The sequence below is a fragment of the Mus caroli genome, assembly GCF_900094665.2.
Source record: "Mus caroli chromosome 6 unlocalized genomic scaffold, CAROLI_EIJ_v1.1 6_unlocalized, whole genome shotgun sequence".
Classification (NCBI taxonomy): domain Eukaryota; kingdom Metazoa; phylum Chordata; class Mammalia; order Rodentia; family Muridae; genus Mus; species Mus caroli.
Window position 1 is genome coordinate 77,312 of NW_018388436.1, and position 21,968 is coordinate 99,279.

At 39.2% G+C, this 21,968-nt stretch overlaps 1 protein-coding gene across 2 annotated transcripts in view; it reads left to right on the plus strand.

Annotated features, from left to right (window-relative positions):
- LOC110287586 (solute carrier organic anion transporter family member 1B2) overlaps positions 1-21,968 on the plus strand; it is a 65,012-nt gene that overhangs the window by 41,554 nt on the left and 1,490 nt on the right. For both annotated transcript variants that reach the window (XM_021154159.2, XM_021154158.2), the window contains exons 9-14: positions 2,233-2,397; positions 3,583-3,778; positions 4,704-4,875; positions 10,947-11,128; positions 16,133-16,197; positions 20,373-20,490. In XM_021154159.2, coding sequence (XP_021009818.1) covers positions 2,233-2,397; positions 3,583-3,778; positions 4,704-4,875; positions 10,947-11,128; positions 16,133-16,197; positions 20,373-20,490 — 898 coding nt within the window. The remainder of the gene's footprint in view (positions 1-2,232; positions 2,398-3,582; positions 3,779-4,703; positions 4,876-10,946; positions 11,129-16,132; positions 16,198-20,372; positions 20,491-21,968) is intronic.

The window sequence follows — 21,968 nt, forward strand, 5'->3', positions numbered from 1 at the left end:
GGGATTTTTGTGCTTCCTCTTTAAGGTCTTTTACCTGTTTAGCAGTGTTCTCCTGTATTTCTTTAAGTGAATTATTAAAGTCCTTCTTGATGTCCTCTACCATCATCATGAGATATGCTTTTAAATCTGGGTCTAGTGTTTTGGGTGTGTTGGGGTGCCCAGGACTGGGTGGGGTTGAAGTGCTGCGTTCTGATGATGGTGAGTGGTCTTGGTTTCTGTTAGTAAGATTATTAAGTTTGCCTTTCGACATCTGTTAATCTCTGGAGTTAGTTGTTGTAGTTGTCTCTGGTTAGATCTTGTCCCTCAGGTGTTTATGTTAGCCTCTATTAGCAGATCTGGGAGACTAGCTCTTTCCTGAGTTTCAGTGTTCAGAGTACTCTCTGCAGGTAGGCTCTTCTCTTGCAGGGAATGTGCCCTGATATCTGGTGTTCGAACCTGCCTCCTGGCAGCAGTTGTGATCCACTCACAGAGGTCTTAAGATCCTGTGGAGGGTCCTGTGTATACATTAAGGATGTCCACAAACTCCATGCCTAAGTTACCCCTGTGCTGGCATGGATTGGAAGGGACTTGTGCCCCTGATCAGTCCGGGTTTTCTGCTTCCCTAATTGATGCAGTCTCAGGTCCCATGCGATTGGATTGGAGCAGCAGCTGTGTTCCACTCACCAGAGGTCTTAAAATCCCGTGGAGGTTCTTGTGGGTAGCTTGTGGGTGTCAGCCGAATCCTTGCCCAAGCTACCCAGGTGCTGGTGGGGAAAGGAACACCCTCTTTTCCTTTCTTTCAGTTCTTCATTTGATTATGTTTTTCACTCCATCGCCCCAACCCATGAACATTTCAATGCTGGAGCTAACTATGTTGTTTGGTTTATAATTGAGGATAGTTCAGTTTTAACAAGATCAGTACATTGATATTAGCCACAAGAAGATTATTTATCACTTTTTTTTTACCGTGGAAACTGGGCAGTACCTAATAACAGGGTTTGATTGGTTCCACAAGAATAAGTTGTTAGAGACAAGAAACCACAGTATTGTTTTGTTTTTATTCCTGGTATGAGGATTTAACCCATAGCATTTGGCATAATAGACAAGGGTTCTAGAGCACCAAGGTTTTGAAACTTACCATAGACATTACAAAGAGTATATCAGGGTGCTGGACACATAGCTCAGTGATTATAAGAGCACTTGGTGCTCTCGCAGTGGACCCAACTTACCTCGTCCCCCCCCACACACACATACACACATGGTGGTTCATAACTGTCTGTAACTCTTGGTCTGGATGATTCAATTCTCCTTTCTGACCTTCAAGGGCAACCACATACATGAAATACATACAGATACATACAGACAAGAAATTTTTGTTGTTGTTTATATCAAGAAATTTCCAGTCAGGTAGTGCTACATGGCTCAAGCCCCAGCCCTTGGAATGCAGAAATTAATTTATTAGTGTTCTTGTGTTAATTTGACCTGGGACTCATTATTATAATCTGCTTGTTAGTGTTTTATCCTGAAGCAGATAGCTTCAGTGCTGCCAGGTATAGTGAGGCAGTGTTTTAGGCAGGCTCCTTTAATGCCAGAGTATTTGCTGGGGCAGTATTTTAGGCAGGTAACTCAATTCAGTTGTATTTGCTGGAGCAATGTTTTAGGCAGATGACTTAAGTGCTGACATATTTGCCCAGGCAGTGTTTTCTAGAAATGCTTCATTCTAAGAAACAAAGTGTTGGAATCCTCACATTAGATTCATGCTTATGATTTTTGAACATCAGTGTTCTTCACCCTGTGGTCATCAATTACATAAAATTTTGCTTAACAAACTGCTTGATTAGCATAAGAATCACATTATTAAATGCTAATAATAGGAAATAGCACATACAGAATTCATATTTTATGTTTCACCATATTTCCTGGTATCTGATTCAAAACCAAGTATTTGCTGAATGAACGGGTAAATAGATTGAAAGGTATGAAAAACTAAGATTGTGAAGAACTGCCAAGTATCCACTGAACAAAGAAAGTAAGAACACAGAAAAGACAAAAAAAAAATAGTTATGACTCCAAATGACCAAATACATAATCTGATTATGGAAATGATTGAATAAAAGTATTCATGAATCTGTTTATAGCAAGATTCCAGAGTGCACTCTGTTTATTCTATGTATTCTATAATAAGTAGAAGATTGGGATGTAAGAAATGTTTAAGTTGTATTACAATGTTTTCTTCACTCTTATTATTTCAAGGTTTTCTATGGTCTCTGAAAAGCATCCTTACCAATGACCTATATGTTATATTCTTGATACTGACGTTGCTACAAATAAGCACCTTCATTGGATCCTTTACTTACGTGTTCAAGTTTATAGAGCAGCAGTTTGGCCAGACAGCATCGCAGGCCAACTTTCTGTTAGGTAAGACAGAGTGATTCGAAGTTTGCTTCACAGATGATGAGCAAACAGAGGACATGACTGCTTCATGGTTTGGTTAAGGGAAGGATTTTTGTTGTAGATATTAGTGACTGAATGACCAGTGATATGTGGAAGGGTTAAGAGCAGAAAGAGAAAGAAGCAGACTCAATATGGCTAGCAGGACCTGGCCAGGGCTATCTTTGAGAGAGGTAAGATTTCCAGGGGATAAAGAATAGAGAAAACACAGTGAGTGAAATGAGATCCAGCATAAAAAGAAGAGAAGAGGAAGAAGAAGGAGGAGGAGGAGGAGAAGGAAGAGGAGGAGGAGAAGGGGGAGGAGGAGGAGAAGGGGGAGGAAGAAGAGGAGGAGGAGGAGGAGGAGGAAGAAAAGGAAGGAGGCAGAGCGGTTGGGTGAGAATATATCAGAATAGCAGGGTGATAAGGGGAATGGGGACCTGAAGGGGAGGACAGCAGGGGAGCAGGACTGGGGGGCGAAGTTTATGGGGAGATGAGAAAGGCTAAGACAAGCATGATCTTGGCAATGTATAACAGGTACCTGTAGTGCAGAAGGAGCCTTCGAGGCCAGCATGACCTCTGGTATGCTAATAGGCATCACTAGTTATCATTTGTTCTTTCTGTCAGTGATAAGGGAAATGACTTCTTCGGTAGAGAAGAACGGAAAGTTTCTAAAGAATATAGGTTTTTATCCAATCACCAGAACTCTTCCTATCATCAAGGTTGAGGCCTTTTCTGGATATTTGAGGTTTGGTCGATTAGAGTTCCCTTTGGAACAGAGCGGTGCACTTCAGAGGACGTCTCCTGGACAGCCGACCCCATACACACCCCACCCACGCACACACGCACATGTAAATTAAAAGGAAATAATCTCAAACATAAAAAAAGGTTTTAGACTGTGAAGGCTGGGTACATTGTCATTATTTTCTGGGGTCAGGTGTCCCTCATAAAATCTATCTATTCAAAGGCAATGTTTGACATCTCTTTTTGGCAAAAGACATTATTTTTTGTCATTTCCACATAGAGCATGGTTTTCCATTCCCATGCTGGCCATTCATTTCTAGTTTAGAAGCAACAGAACTGAAGGGTTTATATAGACACGCTGTATTTCATATGTAAAGACAGCAGAGAAGTCTTTCTTAACTAATTACAATGTCTTTCTTTTATTTCCAGGAGTTATAACATTACCCACTATGGCAAGTGGAATGTTTTTAGGAGGATATATCATTAAAAGATTAAGATTAACCCTGCTTGGAATCATTAAGTTTCTGTTTTTCACCACATCAATAGCCTATGTGTTCCAGCTGTTATATTTTCTTCTAATCTGTGAAAACAAGGCATTTGCTGGCCTAACCTTGACCTATGATGGGTTTGTATTATATATATACATATATTATATTATATTTATTTATATATTATATTATTTTATCAGCAGAATCATGTGTTCACTCCATTCAGAATCCTATGTGAGAGAACAGTAGGCTGAAAACAGTTTCCACTAAATTGTTCAGTTAGTAAGGATCATGATTTATACATTTTCCAAACAATCACTGTTTAAGATCTCCCAAGAGCAGCCTTTATTCCTCATTTAAAGAAAAATTGGGTACTGATGATCATGTCATTTTTAGAGTATTCAAAATGTGCAATGGACAATGTGCAATGGGAGATTGGTCATGGATACCTTTGTACCCCCTGGACAGACATACAGTTTTTATCACCAGCAAGACCCAGACATTACCTCACTGACTCTCAAGACTTAAAATTGAAGTTTCAGATTCCAAAACTCTTAGTCTTCAACCACTGCAATCTTGGCTAGGTTGTGAGTGTATATGTAGTCAAATTTCACAGTTATGGCTGAACAAGCTTTATCTGGCATTCATGTAAACAAAAACCTATATAAGAGACCAGATCCTCACTCCAAACTTGATCTTCATTCTTGGTGAACTGACCCTGCTACTCTCCATTGTATTAGACATCCTGATACCACAGATGTAATGCACCTGTTCTTTCCTATAATAAGAAGAAGTATTCCTGGCACGTCAGCTTCCTAAGGCTATGCAGACCCCTTATCATCTCCTAAGCATAGCTAGAAATTTAACGAGGTTCTTACACCAGTAACATGCACGTATCTCTAATCAGCTTTTTCCCATGATCCTTTTTTTCTTCTTTTCTCTTTCCTTTCCTTCTGTTTCCTTCCCTTCTATTCCCTTCCCTTCATTTCACTTCCCTTCCATCCATTCTCCCTTCTCCCAACATCTCTCTCTGACATATGTCTATCTACCATATATCTCCAGAATGAACCCAGTGGACTCTCACATAGATGTACCACTTTCTTATTGCAACTCGGACTGCATTTGTGATAAAAATCAATGGGAACCTGTCTGTGGGGAAAATGGAGTGACTTACATTTCACCTTGTCTGGCAGGATGCAAATCATTTCGTGGTGATAAGAAACTGACTAATACAGTGAGTATCATTTTTCATTTTCTCACTTCTCCTTGCTCATAACTTCACATTCAATTTCACTTACTTATTACATCTTTGTAGAGCTAAGGTCTCCAGTAAAAGATATAAAAATGGTTCCTATATGATCTACAGTTATTAACACTGGGAAGTTAGCAAAGCTTCACATGAAATCCTGCTTGGAACCATCATATTTTTCTGTTCCTTGAATTCTATTTTGAGATTACTTAATTTCCAATTTTTCACTTTCAAGAGTTAGACTATTATCTTTTGGAACATGGATGTAGTTAGGGTTTTGAAAACTCCTTTTAGGATACAAGCATCTAACTGTCATAACTGATAATTACTTTATGTCCAAGACACTAAGGAAGAATTTTTTTTTTAGTTTTTAAATTTCTTTTATTTCCATTTTTATCAGTTATTTTATTTATTGACATTTCAAATGTTATTCCCCTTCCCAGTTTCCCCTCCACAAACCTCTCCCCTGCCTCTATGTGGGTGCTTCTCCACCTGTCCAATCACTCCTGCCTCAGTGCCTTAGCATTCCCCTACCCTGGGTCATCGAGCCTCCACAGGACAAAGGGGCTCCCCTCCTAGTGATTCTCAATATGGCAGTCCTCTGCTAAATATAAAGCTGGAGGCACAGATTGCCCCCATATGTACTCTTTGGTTGATGAATTAGTCCCTGGGAGTTTTGGGGGGATTGGTGTGTTGATATTGTTGCTCTTTCTATGGGGTTGCAAAACCCTTCAGCTCCTTTAGTCCTTGCCCTAACTTCTCTATTGGGGCTCCCAAGTTCAGTCTGATGTTTGGCTGAGAGAATCTGCATTTGTATTGGTCGGGTGCTGGGAGAGTCTCTCAGGGGACAGCTATACCATGCTTCTGTCAGCAAGTGCTTATTGGCATCAGCAATAGTGTCTGAGTTTGAAGTCTGTGGAAGGGATAGATCCCTAGATGGGGCAGTCTCTGGATGGTCTTTCCTTCAGTCTCGGCTCCACTCTTTGTCTCTGTGTTTCCTTTTGACAGGAAAAAATTTGGATTGTTTCTGAGATGAATGTGTGGCCCCATTTCTCAACCTGGGGTCATGCCTATCCACTGGATATGGTCTCTACAGGTCCCCTCTCCCCTTTGTTGCGTATGTCCTCCCTGTTGAGTCTTGGGAACCTCTTGGGTCCCTGGCATCTGGGACTTTCTAGTGGCTACTGACAGTTCCCTTTCCCCCACTGCTACTCTCCTCCTTTCACATTCCTGATCCTCTGTACTTCTCCCCCATCTCCCATATCTGAATTGCCCCCTTTTTCCTTCCCCTTCTCTATCACTTCCAGACCCCTCTCTCCTTCTATGTCTTGAGATTATTTTCTCCCCCTCCTGAGTAGGACTGTAGCATCCACATTTTGGTGTGGTCTTCTTTCTTCTTGGGGTTCATATGGTCTGTGAGTTGTATTTTGGGTATTCCAAGCTTCTTTTTGGCTAATATCCAATTATCAGTGAATACATACCATTTTGTGTGTGTGTGTGTGACTGGGTTACCTCACTTAGGGTGATATTTTCTAGTTCTATCCATTTGCCTAAGAATTTTATAAATTCATCATTTTTAATAGCTGAGTAGTACTCCATTGTGTAAATGTAACATATTTTCTGTATCCATTCCTCTATTGAAGGACATCTGGGTTATTTCTAGCTTCTGGCTATTATAAATAAGGCTGCTATGAACATAGTGGAGCACATATCCCTGTTATATGTTGGAGCATCTTCTGGGTATATATATGCCCAGGAGTGGTATTGATTGGTCCTCAGGCAGTACAATGTGTAGTTTTCTCAGGAATCACCAGACTGATTTCCAGAGTGGTTGTACCAGCTTGCAGTCCCACCAGCAATGAAAGAGAGTTCCTCTTTCTCCACATCCTTACTAGCATCTGCTTTTACCTGAGTTTTTGTTCTTAGCCATTCTTACTGGTGTAAGGTGGAATCTCAGGGTCATTTTGATTTGCATTTCCCTGATGACTAAGAATGTTGAACATTTCTTTAAATGCTTCTCAGGCATTCGAGATTCCTCAGTTGAGAATTCTCTGTTTAGTTCTGTACCTTATTTTTTAATAGTTTTATTTCGTTCTCTGGAGTCTAACTTCTTGAGTTCTTTATATATTTTGGATGTTAGCCCTCCATTGGATGTAGGGTTGGTAAATATCTTTTCCCAATCTGTGGGTTGCTGTTTTGTCCTATTGATAGTACCCTTCACCCTACAGAAACTTTTCAATGTTATGAGGTCCCATTTGTCAATTCTTGATCTTAGAACATAATCCATTGGTGTTCTGTTCAGGAAAATTTCCCCTGGGTCAATGTGTTTGAGGTGCTTTTCTATTTTCTCTTCTATTAGATTCATTGTATCTGATTTTATGTGGAGGTCCTTGTTCTACTTGGACTTGAGCTTTGTACAAGTGAGAATAATGGATCAATTTGCATTCTTCTACATGCTGACCACCAGTTGAGCCAGTGCCATTTTTTGAAAATGCTGTCTTTTTTTCCCCACTGAATGGTTTTGGCACCTTTATCAAAGATCAAGTGACCATAGGTGTGTGGGTTCATTTCTGAGTCTTCAGTTCTACTCCATTGGTCTATCTGCCTGTCTCTGTACCAATACTATACAGTTTTGGTTTTTAATCACTATTGCTCTGTAGTAGAGTTTGAGGTCAGGGATGGTGGTTCCCCCAGAAGTTCTTTTATTTTTTTTTAATACATAGTTCTAGTTTTATTAATATCACCAAATTTGTCTTAACTTTTTTACACAAGTGGAATTGTAGAGAAAAGTACAAAAATGTGTGATCAGTACAAGTTGCCACTGCATGATCTATATTTTTTTTAAATAATTTTTTTAATTACGTATTTTCCTCAATTACATTTCCAAAGCTATCCCAAAAATCTCCCATACCCTCCCCCCTCCCCTGCCCACCCATTTCCACTTTTTAGCCCTGGTGTTCCCCTGTACTGGGGCATATAAAGTTTGCATGTCCAATGGGCATCTCTTTCCAGTGATGGCCCACTAGGCCATCTTTTGATAAGATATGCAGCTAGAGTCAAGAGCTCCGGGGTACTGGTTAGTTCATAATGTTGTTGCACCTACAGGGTTGCAGATCTCTTTAGCTCCTTGGATACTTTCTCTAGCTCCTCCATTGGGGGCCCTGTGATCCATCCAATAGTTGACTGTGAGCATCCACTTATGTGTTTGCTAGGCCCCTGCCTAGTCTCACAAGAGATAGCTATATCAGGGTCCTTTCAGCAAACACTTGCTAGTGTATGCAATGGTGTCATCGTTTGGAAGCTAATTATGGGATGGATCCCTGGATATGGCCTGCTTGTGGACGTTGTACATCGTGGTGCGCACTAGGCTCCGCACCACGATGTACAACGTCCACAAGCAGCTTTGGTCTTCGTTCTTCTTCAGTTTCATGTGTTTTGTAAATTGTATCTTATATCTTGGGTATACTAAGTTTATGAGCTAATATCCACTTGTCAGTGAGTACATATCATTTGAGTTCTTTTGTGATTGTGTTACCTCACTCAGGATGATGCCCTCCAGGTCCATCCATTTGCCTAGGAATTTCATAAATTCATTCCTTTTAGTAGCTGAGTAGTGCTCCATTGTGTAAATGTACGACATTTTTTTGTATCTATTCCTCTGTTAAGGGGCATCTGGGGTCTTTCCAGCTTCTGGCTATTATAAATAAGGTTGCTATGAACATAGTGGAGCATGTGTCCTTCTTACAGGTTGGGACATCTTCTGCCCAGGAGAGGTATTGCGGGATCCTCCGGTAGTACTATATTTTGTTCATTTCCATCACCTGTTTGGATGTGTTATCCTGTTTTTCTTTGAGGACTTCTACCTGTTTGGTTGTGTTTTCCTGTTTTTCTTTGAGGACTTGTAACTCTTTAGCAATATTCTCCTGTATTTCTTTAAGTGAGTTATTAAAGTCCTTCTTGATGTCCTCTATCATCATCATGAGATATGCTTTTAAATCTGGGTCTAGCTTTTCGGTTGTGTTGAGGTGCCCAGGACTAGGTGGGGTGGGAGTGCTGCGTTCTGATGATGGTGAGTGGTCTTGATTTCTGTTAGTAGGATTCTTGCGTTTGCCTTTCGCCATCTGGTTAACTCTGGGGCTGTGCAGAATACACTTGGCGGGGTCCCGGAACCAAGATGTCTGCTGCCGATGCTCAGGCAAAGCGTTCCTGGGCCGGTCAGATCCCTAACCTCTGGCCAGGAAAGTGGCCAGCTGTCTGGGGCCCGAAAAGGGGGCTGCCTTAGAAGCTCTGTGGCTCCCCCCCTGTCCCAGAAGCTTTTAGTTTCTGTATTCCGTACTCTCACCTGTGCAGAATACACTCGGCGGGGTCCCAGAACCAGGATGTCTGCTCTGGAGCTAGTTTTTATAGTTGTCTCTGGTTAGAGCTTGTTCCTCAGGTGATTATGTTAGCCTCTATCAGCAGACCTGGGGGACTAGCTCTCTCCTTAGTTTCAGTGGTCAGAGTACTCTCTGCAGGCAAGCTCTACTCTTGCAGGGAAGGTGCCCAGATATCTGGTGTTCAAACCTGCCTCCTGGCAGAAGTTGTGTTCCACTCACCAGAGGTCTTAAGATCCCGTGGAGGGTCCTGTGAGGACCTTGGGGGTGTCCAGAAACTCCACGCACATGGAACCCAGGTGCTGGAGTGGACCGGAAGGGACTTGTGCCCCTGATAAGGCTGGGTTATCTGCTTCCTTAATTAATGCGGTCTCAGGTCCCACATGATTGGATTGGAGCAGATGCTGTGTTCCACTCACCAGAGGTCTTAAGATCCCGTGGTGGGTCCTGTGTGGGTCCTTGCGGGTGTCCGGAGTCTTTGCAGGCAAGGAACCCTGGTGCTGGAGTCTCTTTTATTGTTGAGAATGGTTTTGGATATCCTGGGCTTTTTGTTATTCCCAAAAGAGAAATTTGAGAATTGCTCTTTCTCTCCTTCTCTCTGAAAAATTGAGTTGGAATTTTGATGAGGATTCCATTGAATCTGTATAAAGATGTATCTTGAATCATCATATAGACAAATCTTATACTTTTTATAGACTTTTATGAATCTACCCTGGAGCTCCCTGACCATCTGACTCTTCAAGAAACAGTCCTGACTTCATGGTTGCCTGACTGTCCAATGTTCATGTTTCAATTCAGAATTCCCCAAAGCTAGCTTTTTACTCAGATATTCAAGCATCTTTTCACATATGCCTATTATATGCCATGCCATGCCACCTTCCTTTTTATTCAAAACACACCTTTCCTTGTGTACTATGAGTTATCTTTAGTCACCTGCTGACTCCAAAGCATAAAAATTACTTACGATATTTCACATACCACTAACCTATTCAATATCTCACATAGTTCAGAAATATCCTTTTCCCCCCTTTTCCTGATACAAACATTGAGTGTACAAGCAGCAAGCAGCTATTGTTTTGTGGTTTTGAGACAGAATCTCTATAATAGGTCTGTCTCTGAACTCAGGATGCTTCTACCTCCCCTTCCTAAGTGCTGGAATTACAGAAGTGTACTACCATACTTGGCATGATCATGTTTTCCACTACACTTTGTGCGGTACAACCCATTTGTATAGCTGGTTCTCATTTCAGATTTTGGCTGCTGTCAAACTGTCAATGCCTTCTTTCTCTGGATAATTTTTTGTAAAGGCATGTGTCTAACACAGAGCAGGAATTTTTAAATAAAGTAAGGATGTAAAAGTAATATAGAAAGAAAAAGTGAGAAGTCAATTATGAAAAAGAACTTGATTGGATGAAGAACTTATGAATAGTTTCAGACACTAATTTATTCAATTTATAATGTTGAAATGGAAATGAATTAGTAATTAGGAGCAAATTTTATTTTCTTGGCCAGAAATAAATGCAATTTCTTTCAATTATTAAACAATGATGCTTTTAGAAGCTTTAAAAACAGTAAACACTTTTGCTAGAAAGGAAGAACCCTTTAAAAATATAATGGGATATATTTATAGTACTTTCATGTTATGCAAGCACATTCTATACCATTTCGAACCCTGTCTTTTAGGAATTCTATGACTGCAGTTGTGTCAGCGGCTCTGGTTTCCAGAAGGGAAACTATTCAGCACGTTTGGGTGAATGCCCAAGAGACAAATGCAAAAACAAATATTACTTTTATATAACTTTTCAACTGTTTACATCTTTTTTCACTGCACTGGGAAGCACTTCTCTTATGTTGGTTCTGATGAAGTGAGTATACTTTTTTTATGTGCATGTTTGTGCATTTCTGTGTGGGGTACATATTTGGCAACCATTTAGAACTCAGATAATTATCTCTGGAATCAGTTATCAAGTCTTTTCCACTTCCACTGTGGAACCTAGATCATCTGTCTCTAAACTTTCAAAGATCTGCTGGTCACCTGTCCACAAGCAGGAACACAGATGAGTTCTGAGGACCTACACATAGATCCTTACATTTGTAAGTCAAGAGATTTACTGACTGAGACTTCTCCCCATTCTGAGTATAAATTGTTAAGACATCTTAATTAGTCATGTATATTAGATGATAAATGTATTTACTGACTTCTATTGTCTTATATTTGAGGCCTAAGCTCATATCTTGCTGCATTTTAACTATATAAGAGCACATGTTCTTATGATTATTTCATTAGTTAAATAATATAAATAATAATTTTGCATATGCTTCTATTATTAGGAAATCTATATTCTGTGAAGCCTCAGCTTGCTAGACACTTAAAATATAGAATTATTTGGAATTGTCTCAATTGTACTCTGGGATATGTGTCCTCAAAAAGTTATCTACTAACTTACCTTGAAACCTTCTTGGGGCATAGTATCTTACCTAAATATTTGTCTAAAAACAGAACAAGTCAATTGTCTTTTCACTTTTTCTTTCTATATTACGTTTACATCCTTACTTTATTCAAAAATTTCTGCTCTGTGTCAGTCACATGCCTTTAGGAAAAATTGTCCAAAGAATGAAGGCACTTGACAGTTTGACAGCAGCCAAAATCTGAAATGAGAACCAGTAAGTAAGAGTATCTCTTTAAGTTTAGAAGAACTGTCATGCTCAGTTCCATTCTGCTCTAGGAATCATTTATTGATGTTAATGAAAGAAACCCATTTGAAAGCCTAAAAAGCTTTAACTTCAGTAAATAGTAATATTTATAGGATGGAGAGACAGCTTATTAATTAACAGTGCCTATTGCTCTTCCAGAGAGCCTGAGTTCAGTTCTCACTACCCACCTCAAGTGTCTTACAAAAATCACAAATAACTCTAGCTCCAAGGGGTCTGATACCATCTTCTAATTTCTGAGGGCACACACACACACAAGCACATACACACACACACACACACACACACACACACACACAAACACACCTGGCATACACGCTCACAGACATAAATTAACAAAAATAAATCATATCAAAAATTTGAAATAGCAATAATGTTTCAAAAGTTTTAATTTACCCACAGTATGCCTTTTTTGTTGTTGTTGTTTGTTTGTTTTGTTTTTTGTTTTCTGAGACAGGGTTTCTCTATATAGCCCTGGCTGTCCTGGAACTCACTTTTGTAGACCAGGGTGGCTTCGAACTCAGAAATCCGCCTGCCTCTGCCTCCCGAGTGCTGGGATTAAAGACGTGAGCCACCATGCCCAGCCAGTGTGACTTTTGATCCGATCTTTTGTAACAGTCTGTAGGCAGAAGAAATAAATATATGGAAAGAGTTGAGTTGTTCTGTTTTTAACAAATGTGTAGGTAAGATACTATGCTTGAAGAATATTCCAAGGGAAGTTAATAGATACCTTCTTGTGGACATACATCCCAGAGTACAACAGTAAAGACCATAATGAATCAAAGTATTAAAATAAGCACATCATAATTCTAAAAATGATCCTAACATTATAAGGAAAGGGTTGCTATGAAGATGAAGAAAAGAAACCTAGATAGGGATCATGATGGTCTCAAAGGCACATACCAAAAAAAAAAAACACAAACAAACAAACAAACAAACAAAAAAACAAAAAAACAACAACAACAAAAAAAAAAAAACAAAAAAAAAGTGTTGTTTAATGCCATGAACTAAAAAAGTGGCTAGATGAGGATTTTAGGAGAGAATTAGATTCATGCTTTAAACCATGATACTGGAAAAAGCTAACATGTTTGGAACGGAAACGTAAATCATTGGCCAGGAGTGCAGTGAACACTGTGGGGCAAGTGTAATGGGTGGCCAGGGAAGGGAGCAGGTCCTAGAGGCCCCATTTGACTAATTCATGCACAGTCATATCTAAAACTAAAACTGTATAACACTTGTATGTTGATCATCTGAGTTAATATTTCTTTATACTTTTGAACTCTGTGTTGATTAAAAGTCCCCAAAGGCTAAGAGAAAGGAGGAAAGGTTTTAATTATCATCTAAATGAGGATAGATATTTAAATAGCATCTACACTTTTAAAAATTCTATTCTGACCAAATATTATATTAAGGTGTTTCCCCACTATCAGTTAGTCCCATTAAGTATGAAATGTTGTCTATTCATAAGGAGAACATTTCCCATTTATAAAATATTCACTAAGATGTGCAAAAATCTACTTAAAATTCATAGACTTAGGATAAACAAAAATATTAATCTCAAATTCCCAAGAAAGAGCTATTTCAGAACTTTTAAAACTTAAATTCCAGTGATGTGGATCAGCCAGGAAGTAAGGAGAGCTTTATCTTTAACAGATAGTAAGCCTGGCATCCTGTGCCTGAGCTACCTATTTGATTGGGGTTCTCAGGTGCCACTTAAAAATCATCCTTTGAAACAATATAAGACCCATCATCATGAAAGAGGATAATGGAAGATGAGTTTAATGTTTAATTTATTATATCAAACAGATATTTCTAAGAAGTTAAGTAAGTTAGAAAATGCGCCCAGCTTCCTGAGCTTCTTTTTTACTCTTCTGAGGTATGCACACTATATTGAGGTGCTCCACATGAGAGGTGAGATAGGAATTACACTTACTGATAAGTGCGCTATGCTATAACGCATTCATGAATGACCACACCAGTAAGCACACTGGTGAATAAGCAAGCAGCTAGAGTACAAGGCTATGGCTAGAGGTGGGTGTCCATGCCTAGGAATGGGGCTGTCTATGTCTATGTCTATGTCTACATATGTATGTGGCTGTCTTTGAAGAGCATTCTGTCACAGCTTTCATTCCCAAAAGTTGTTGGAGGTGTCCAGCCCACTTGGAAGCAAACATTAGTCCTGTCAACAAGTCCTCCTTACATTCCCATGTAAGCCAATAAGCACTCTCCTGGGGTGAAAATGCACATGGAGTAGAAACCTGTCGTGTTTCTAGTACATAGCCAAAATCTACCCTATAAACAACAGCATCAGTGAGATACAAGGACTCAAGCAGGGATAAAATTCCCACCTCTTCCTTCTCCAAATCACGCTTGATAAATCTGAGGTTTGAGAAAGATTTCAGTGACCAAGCCAAATTATACTTCCTGCAGACTTCCTACATCTTACTTACAAAATAAACAAAATACAATGGAAAACAAAAATACTTGCCTCCTAGAATATAAGCATAAATTTCTGCCCTATGAGTACAGTGTACCCCTTGCTGATCTAAGACCATCCTTCACCAACCATACTGCATTTACTGTCTCCTAACATATAACCATAATGCTTGAAATCTTTATTGCAATGTGTTTAATGTTTTCTCTGTTTAATTGTATAATCTCTCTTGATAACTTTATTCATTTATTTATTCATTGATTTTTGAGACAGGGTTTCACTATGTTGCCCAGGCAAGTCATACACTATACTACTCAAGTGATCTGCTTGTCTTAGCCTCCATAATCCATGAGGTTGAGAGAGAGCCACCAGCACTCTAGGACATAGTTGAAAGTCCTCAGTAGGTGGTATCTTTCCTGCAAGGATTAAGGATCAGTCACATTTCAAGAAAACTGAAGTTCAAAGTGCAAATACATATTGGATCCTCACAAAACATGAGGTGAAGAACTGTTATCTTTTGTCAGGAGAGGTGAAGTGGTTTCTTCCCCTTGGCAGAATGACATATCTACTCAGCCTTCTAAACAAATAAGCACCAAGTAGTTTAAGGCCATGTAAAATATATCATCAGTTTAGTATTTTAGTAAAAGTATTCTAGCAGGAGTAATATCCCACCCATCCATTTTTCCACATAATTTCATTCTCATCATTATGGATGAGATTTTTTTTACAGAAGTAAGGGTGTCACCAGCTCACTAAATGCAGAAAGATCAAACGAATTCCATAATTTTTACATAAATATAATATGTTTTATAATACTTTTTAGATGGAAGAATGTGTTTCTTTTAATACATATCTTATTTTGAAGATTTATGTTTTGTTTCTGTGTATATAAGTCTGTCTGTATGAGTATGCCTACGTGAGCACAGGTACCTAAAGAGGCCAGAATAGTGTGCTTCATCCCTTGCAGAGAAAGTTACTAGAGGTAGTTACTAGAGGTATGTGCTATCCAGTGTGGGTGCTGGGAACTAAAAGCTGGTTTTTCACAGATTCAGTAAGGACTCTTGGTGCCATGCCACTTCCCCAGTGATAAGCAAGGTGATAACATGCTCTCTACCTTTAACATAACAGTTACATACATGCATGTCCAGAATGCATAAATTTCTTGACTCTTCTGGTTACAGTGTAACTTTATCTACAAAGTTATTAGACTTCTTTGTTAACAACAGGCATAGCTGTAAGGAAGCAGGGTGTGTGCTGAGACCTCTGCCTAGAAAGAAGCACCCGGTCTTTTTCCAGGGCCCTGACTGAATGGGCCACATGAAACCAATGTCATTGTAGACATTATAACGCTGACTACAGATATTTTTACAGCACATTTACTGAATAAAACATAAACTTTAGCCAGGCTTGGTAACACATAGCTATAAGCTCAGTACTTTAGGAAGCTGGGAGTCTGCGGCCAGCCTGGGCTAAAGAATCTCAACTTTCTGGACTCTCTTGTAATTATAGCATGGTGAATCCCTATTACTCTGCAACTTGTCTCTTCTCAAGCTGTGAATGATACCTTTATAACATGTGGGCTGTTCCCATGAGCATTTTTATCCAACCATAAAGAAAAATAACATTTTAAGTTTAAACTCAACTTTCATTTTAAACTCAACTTATCATTTTGAACACATTTAAATGTTATTTTATTTTATTTTTTGCTTTTATCTTATTGCAGGAGTGTCCAACCTGAGTTGAAATCACTTGGAATGGGATTCCATTCACTGATTATACGAACACTAGGTATGGGAATCACATCAAATTCAGGGAACAAATCATCATGCCAAGCTTAAAAGTAGAATGGAAATATGTCTTGATTCTAAGGAAAGTTTAAGTGTTTAAGAATAATTTGTATTTGTAGTAAATGAAAGCAGTAGGAGATACAAGAAACCATAAAGGCATGGAGGAGAATTTGATCATTAACTTCAAAGTAGAGGCTCGACATAGGAATTGTCCTGTCTGTACAATAAGTTACGTCACAGAGATCAGCTGTTCCCTTTCATTGCAATGGCAGGAGCTTCTTTCAGTCAGGCAGAGCAAAGGTGTCACAGACCCTCTGGGTCCCTGTGTCTGCATGGAACGAGTCTCTCAAGCAGATGGACAAAGAGTAGGATTAATTGACAAACAGACACACACAGGAGAGGTTGTGTAGAATTTGAATGTAATCTCTGGTTGAGCATTAGACTATTTTATATTACAGCGAATTAATAGGAGCTACAAATCACAATAAGACAAGGTACACTGAAATTTACCAGATACAAACGAAAGGAATTTGCAGGAACTAGATAAATGTTTACAATAGAGATTAACAGCTCTGCCTAGGATCAGCCTAATGCCAGGCAAGAATTTCACACTTTAGTTTTAATAGCACCAGGGGGTTTTTACTCTTGGCAGGCCTCAAGAATAATGTAGTATCATGGACCCCTAAATTCCTAGGCCTTGTTAAATCTTATCTTGTCTGGAGAATCCCCATATATCAGGAGAGTATATCAACTTGCTTTTGGCATGGAATGTAACCTGTACTAAAGATTTCTATCTCAGTGAGATTCCCAGGCTCTTTCTGCAGACCAATTGAGTTAATGGTTCTGTTTTATTGTAGTGCTTAATTAGTTACTGAATAGGTTAAACTCCTTGCTGTAATCTGGGATCTTAGAACACTGGGAGAGGCTTTAGCTATGTCAGAATTCAATCTTAAAAGGCACTTATAATAAGGTAATACTAAATAGAGAGCACGTGGATCCATACACTAGACTAACATGGGAGTGGAAAATTAATTTTATGGGTTAGGGGGGACGCCAGACTCCAGGAGGGAGTTTCTGTGAAACTCTTTTCCTCATGGTCAGCTTCCAAGCCTCCGCTTGTCAAACTGACTCGACTAGAGAGCATGGCACAAAGGTCCATCTCCACGCTTCTTATGTGTTAAGAGTGTTGGGAATTTGGAACTGAACAGAATAGAACCTGAGGCTGACAGGCTGTTTGCCTACTGTCTGGTGCTGGAGGCTCCAGAGCTTTTACCAGCAACTAAGCATGTGAAAGGGAAGGAGAACTCATGCCTAGAATCTAGCACCTTGGAAGAAGATGACATTTTAATTAAATGAAAATTCAAGAAGTTGTGATGTTTATGTCAAGATAAGGTTCCTAAGTCTCATTTTCTAAATATTCAGAGGACGTAATTGATGGAAATTTAGGGAAGCATGTCCCTTCCTCACTACCATTTACTTCTAAATGTCTGTTGCTACTTTCACAACTACTCACATGACCTTAGTGAGATTTATATACATTAAATGCTTATATGTAAAGAGATAGAAAAACAGTAAAGTTACTTACCTAGGGATAGGGCAGAGAGCCAGTCAGAGGCAAGCACCGATGAAATGATTCTAAAGATCAGCAAAGGAGTTGGAGGTCTATTCTAGGGATCTTTGCAAGCTAAGAAACAGCCTTCCCTGATAACAATTGGGGAGAAATTGTCCATGATGTATGTAGGAGACACAACCTTGGATACTCAAAGGGAAACAGAAGAGTTAGAAGAATGAGAGAAGGGGTGGGAAGGAGGAGGAAGAGTGAAGAGAAGAGGAGGAGGATGAGGGCTGGTGAGATGGCTCAGTGGGTAAGAGCACCCGACTGCTCTTCCAAAGGTCCTTAGTTCAAATCCCAGCAACCACATGGTGGCTCACAACCATCTGTAACAAGATCTGACTCCCTCTTCTGGTGTGTCTGAAGTGTACTTACATATAATAAATAAATAAATCTTTAAAAAAAAAAAAGAGGAGGAGGATGAAGAGAAGAGAGTGAGGTGAGGGAGAAGGAAGGCCTCTCTGGAGTTCACTGTCTATCTCCAGGCTGGAAGGTTCTGTACATACCAGAAGGCCCCTACCTCCAATACACAAAGGAAACTCCACATATCTACCTGCCTCCAAAACTGACGTGCTGTGTACTTAGTAAGCTTCCAGACAGGCAAAGGAGAAACTCAAAGAATAAAAGAAATTCCTCTAGCATCACAAAACATAAAAGGGAATTTGCCATCGTAGTTAGGAACTATGGTCTCATCAAACCTAAATGTTTCAATAGGGGAAACATATACTAAGCACCAAACTTCTAACTCAAAGCAACTCTTTCACACACTCTGATTGAACACTGTGAAACATCTCTCAGTGCATTGAACTGAGTAGGTCACGTAGAAAATAAGTTACCGAAGAGAGTAAAATCCTAGTAATGACCAAGGCTGAGTTTCTTACCTAAAACATTTAATTTGATTTGTCACACCAGTAACATCACACAGAAAATACATATTGTTAATATGTACTGTTCATTTCTCAAGGGATGGCCCTGATTTTTTGAAACATGAATATTGTAGCTCATTTCCTGAGACCAGTCTTTCTTTGATACATTGGCCTCCACTATCAGTCCATTGTCAACTACTTGCTCTCAGACAGCTGGGAATAGGAGGCTGGAGTGGAAGCCCAGTGGCTGACAGGATGTACTGCTCTTATAGAGTTCCAAGTTCAGTTCTCATCTTCACCTCTAGTGGCTTGCAAGTGCCTGGACTTGAATTTCAGTGGATTGATACCATCTTCCAGCTCTGTGGCACTACACTAACAACCAGGGACAGATACACATGTAAATTTAGTTTAAAAAGATCTGTAGAAAAGAAGATACTATTTTTTTAAATGAAATCAATAAAATTGTAAAATCTTTTTCTTATGTAACAACAGCTGAGATTTGTTCATCAAAATACATAAGAATTTGAACCACATTGCTCCTGAATGAGACATCTACTAACACACTCCTCCAGTCCGTGGTCAATCTCAGAGCTGATTGAAACAGAAGCAGGAAACAGTTGCTTCTCTGTGCCATGTGTGAGCTCTGGAGAAGACCTGCAGTATGCTTTTGCACACTATAAAAAGGCCCCTGACTGATGGCCAGGCCCACAACTAAGGCCTTGCAATCAGAACACAAAAGCAGAACTTACCATCAAGGCCCTAAAGTTGAACTGCTCAGAACACTCCAAAAGATATTTAAACAAGTACAAAATCAGTGGAAAGAAAATGGTGGATCATGGTGTCAGGTGACACCAAAAGAGGAGATATTCTGAACCTAAGAAGCCACCATTCCACGGTGATGATGGGGCTAGACCACAGCTTGTGTGGGGAGAGAGTCCTGGTGTAAGAGTTACATTGTTAGATTTCCTTTTTTCCACCTTTGAACATTTTAATTGTATTTATTTTTGATAGTAACTTTTATTTATGTGTAAGTGTTCATGCATGATTTTCTGTATATATACCACCGGCCTGCAGTGCCTTCCAGAAGAGAGAATCAGATTCTCTGAAACTGGAATTCCAGCCAGTGAACTTCTTGATACAGATGCTGGGACCCACACACTGGTGCTTTCAAGAGCAGCAAGCACTCTAAACCATTGACTCATCTTACCAACCCCCATTCTTAGTTTGCTTCAAGTACTTGAACAACTTCTGCCTTTATGGGATTGGGATAAGTCCTTTTATTCACTTGTCACAAAGCTACAAATCTACTTTAATTATTCCAGAACCTTCTGGTGAATTAAAAAACAAACAAACAAAGAAACAAACCCCCAAAACCTTACAAAAGACCATGTCACTAAATAGACTTTAACTAATTTGTGTTGCAAGAACATAGCTTATAGGCATGTGGAATACCTTGTTCATTATGTGTGCTAGGGATAGAGTTAGACAAAAGATGTGTATGATATTACACATCCAAAGGTGGTATAATCTTTGGAAAAATTTATTAATATTAATTCTTGCATATAATCAAGCAGAAATAAAGACATTATCCTAGAAAGTTTTCAGATTTTCATTCTTCAGTGTTTATCAATATGATTTAACACCTAGATTTATTTTAAATACTTGTCTTGGGTTAATAGCTTTCGTCTCATGTTGTAGGAGGGATTCTAGCTCCAGTCTATTATGGGGCATTAATTGACAGAACATGTATAAAGTGGTCCGTAACCAGCTGTGGAGCACGTGGAGCATGCAGGCTATATAACTCGAGATTATTTGGGTGAGTTTTCATAAATTTACTTCATTAATTGATTTTATCTTTTGACTATAATTGCTAAATTGTATAATTTTCTTTTTATAAGTTTTAAATGTATTTGAGTGCCTGTATCTACATGCATGTGTGTGCCCCACATGTGTGTGGTGGCCATAGGGGTCACCTGGAGTTGGATTCTCTAGAATTGGATTTACAGATGGTTATGAGCCAATATGTGGGTGCTGGGGTCAGAACCCAGGTTCTCTGCAGGAATAATTAGGGTTCTTGATCTCTCAGCAATCTTTTTGGCCCCATATAGATTATTTTCAATAAAATAATAAATTAATGATTAATGTTGCTGTAATGATTCCTTACTTTATAATCAGAGTTGTATTGGGCAATCTCATTTTAACACTAGTAGAAACAATAGTAAATGTATGTGTATATTTTTACATTAAATACAAAGACATGGAGGCTCCAGGATAATAACTTGTCCAAAGTCATACAACTAACAGCGAAAGAGATGGACCTTTTGTTAAATTATAGTTTTATCTACCAAAACTCTACCCATACCCAAAACATTATTGTCCCTGCTTTCTGAAGCAGGATGTGATGGCCAGCTGAGGATCTGGTTACATAGTAGGAAAAGGAGGAAAGTTCGTGCTCTGTTCATGGGGTCAGAAGACAAATGAATAGTAATTTGAAATAACAAATGGAAGTGATATTCTTTAGAAAACAGTTAATTATAAATTTAACTATTGATTAACTATAAAACATATATTATTCAAAATAAATTAACTTTTGCTGTTTTTTGCGACAGATTTTCCCTGTGTAGACTTGGATGTCCTGGGACTATCTATGTAGACTAGGCTCACCTTGACCTCACAGAAATCCACCTGCCTCTGCCTCCCTTGTGTTGGGATTAAAGGCGAGCGCACCAGCATGGACTGGCTTCAGAGTAGATTTTTAAAAATCTATTTGAGAAGTATAAATATCTTAGGCTCATGACCCAAGCCCTCAAAACTATAACAAAAATATTAGAGTATTTTTAAATCTCTATATAACAAAAATTATTTTAAGAAACACCCAAAGGCAAAATACAAATTAGAAGAAGAAAATGGAGCTAATGATACAGACACAAAAAAGTTTTCTAGATCTATCGAGCTCCCACAGAGAGTAGTATTAAAGTGAACAATACAAGGAGGGAGAATCACAGAGGCTTCCATTGCTGTTGGACAGGATATAGTACAGGTGGGAGGACAGTCTTCCTGTTCTTACTCGAGGTGTAAGTCACAGTTTGCTGTCTCCCCCACTATTTTCACCACCAATGATAGTTCTTGTTGTTGCAAATCATTACTGCTGGTGTTGGTGCCACGAAGGTATTGCTGCCTTGGTTGTGGCATAGTAGTGGTGTGGGTATCATGGTCCTCTTGTTGCCTCGGTGGTGGTGCCTTGGTGGAGTTAATATTATGGTGGACAGTAGCATGTCTTTTTTTTTTTTTTTT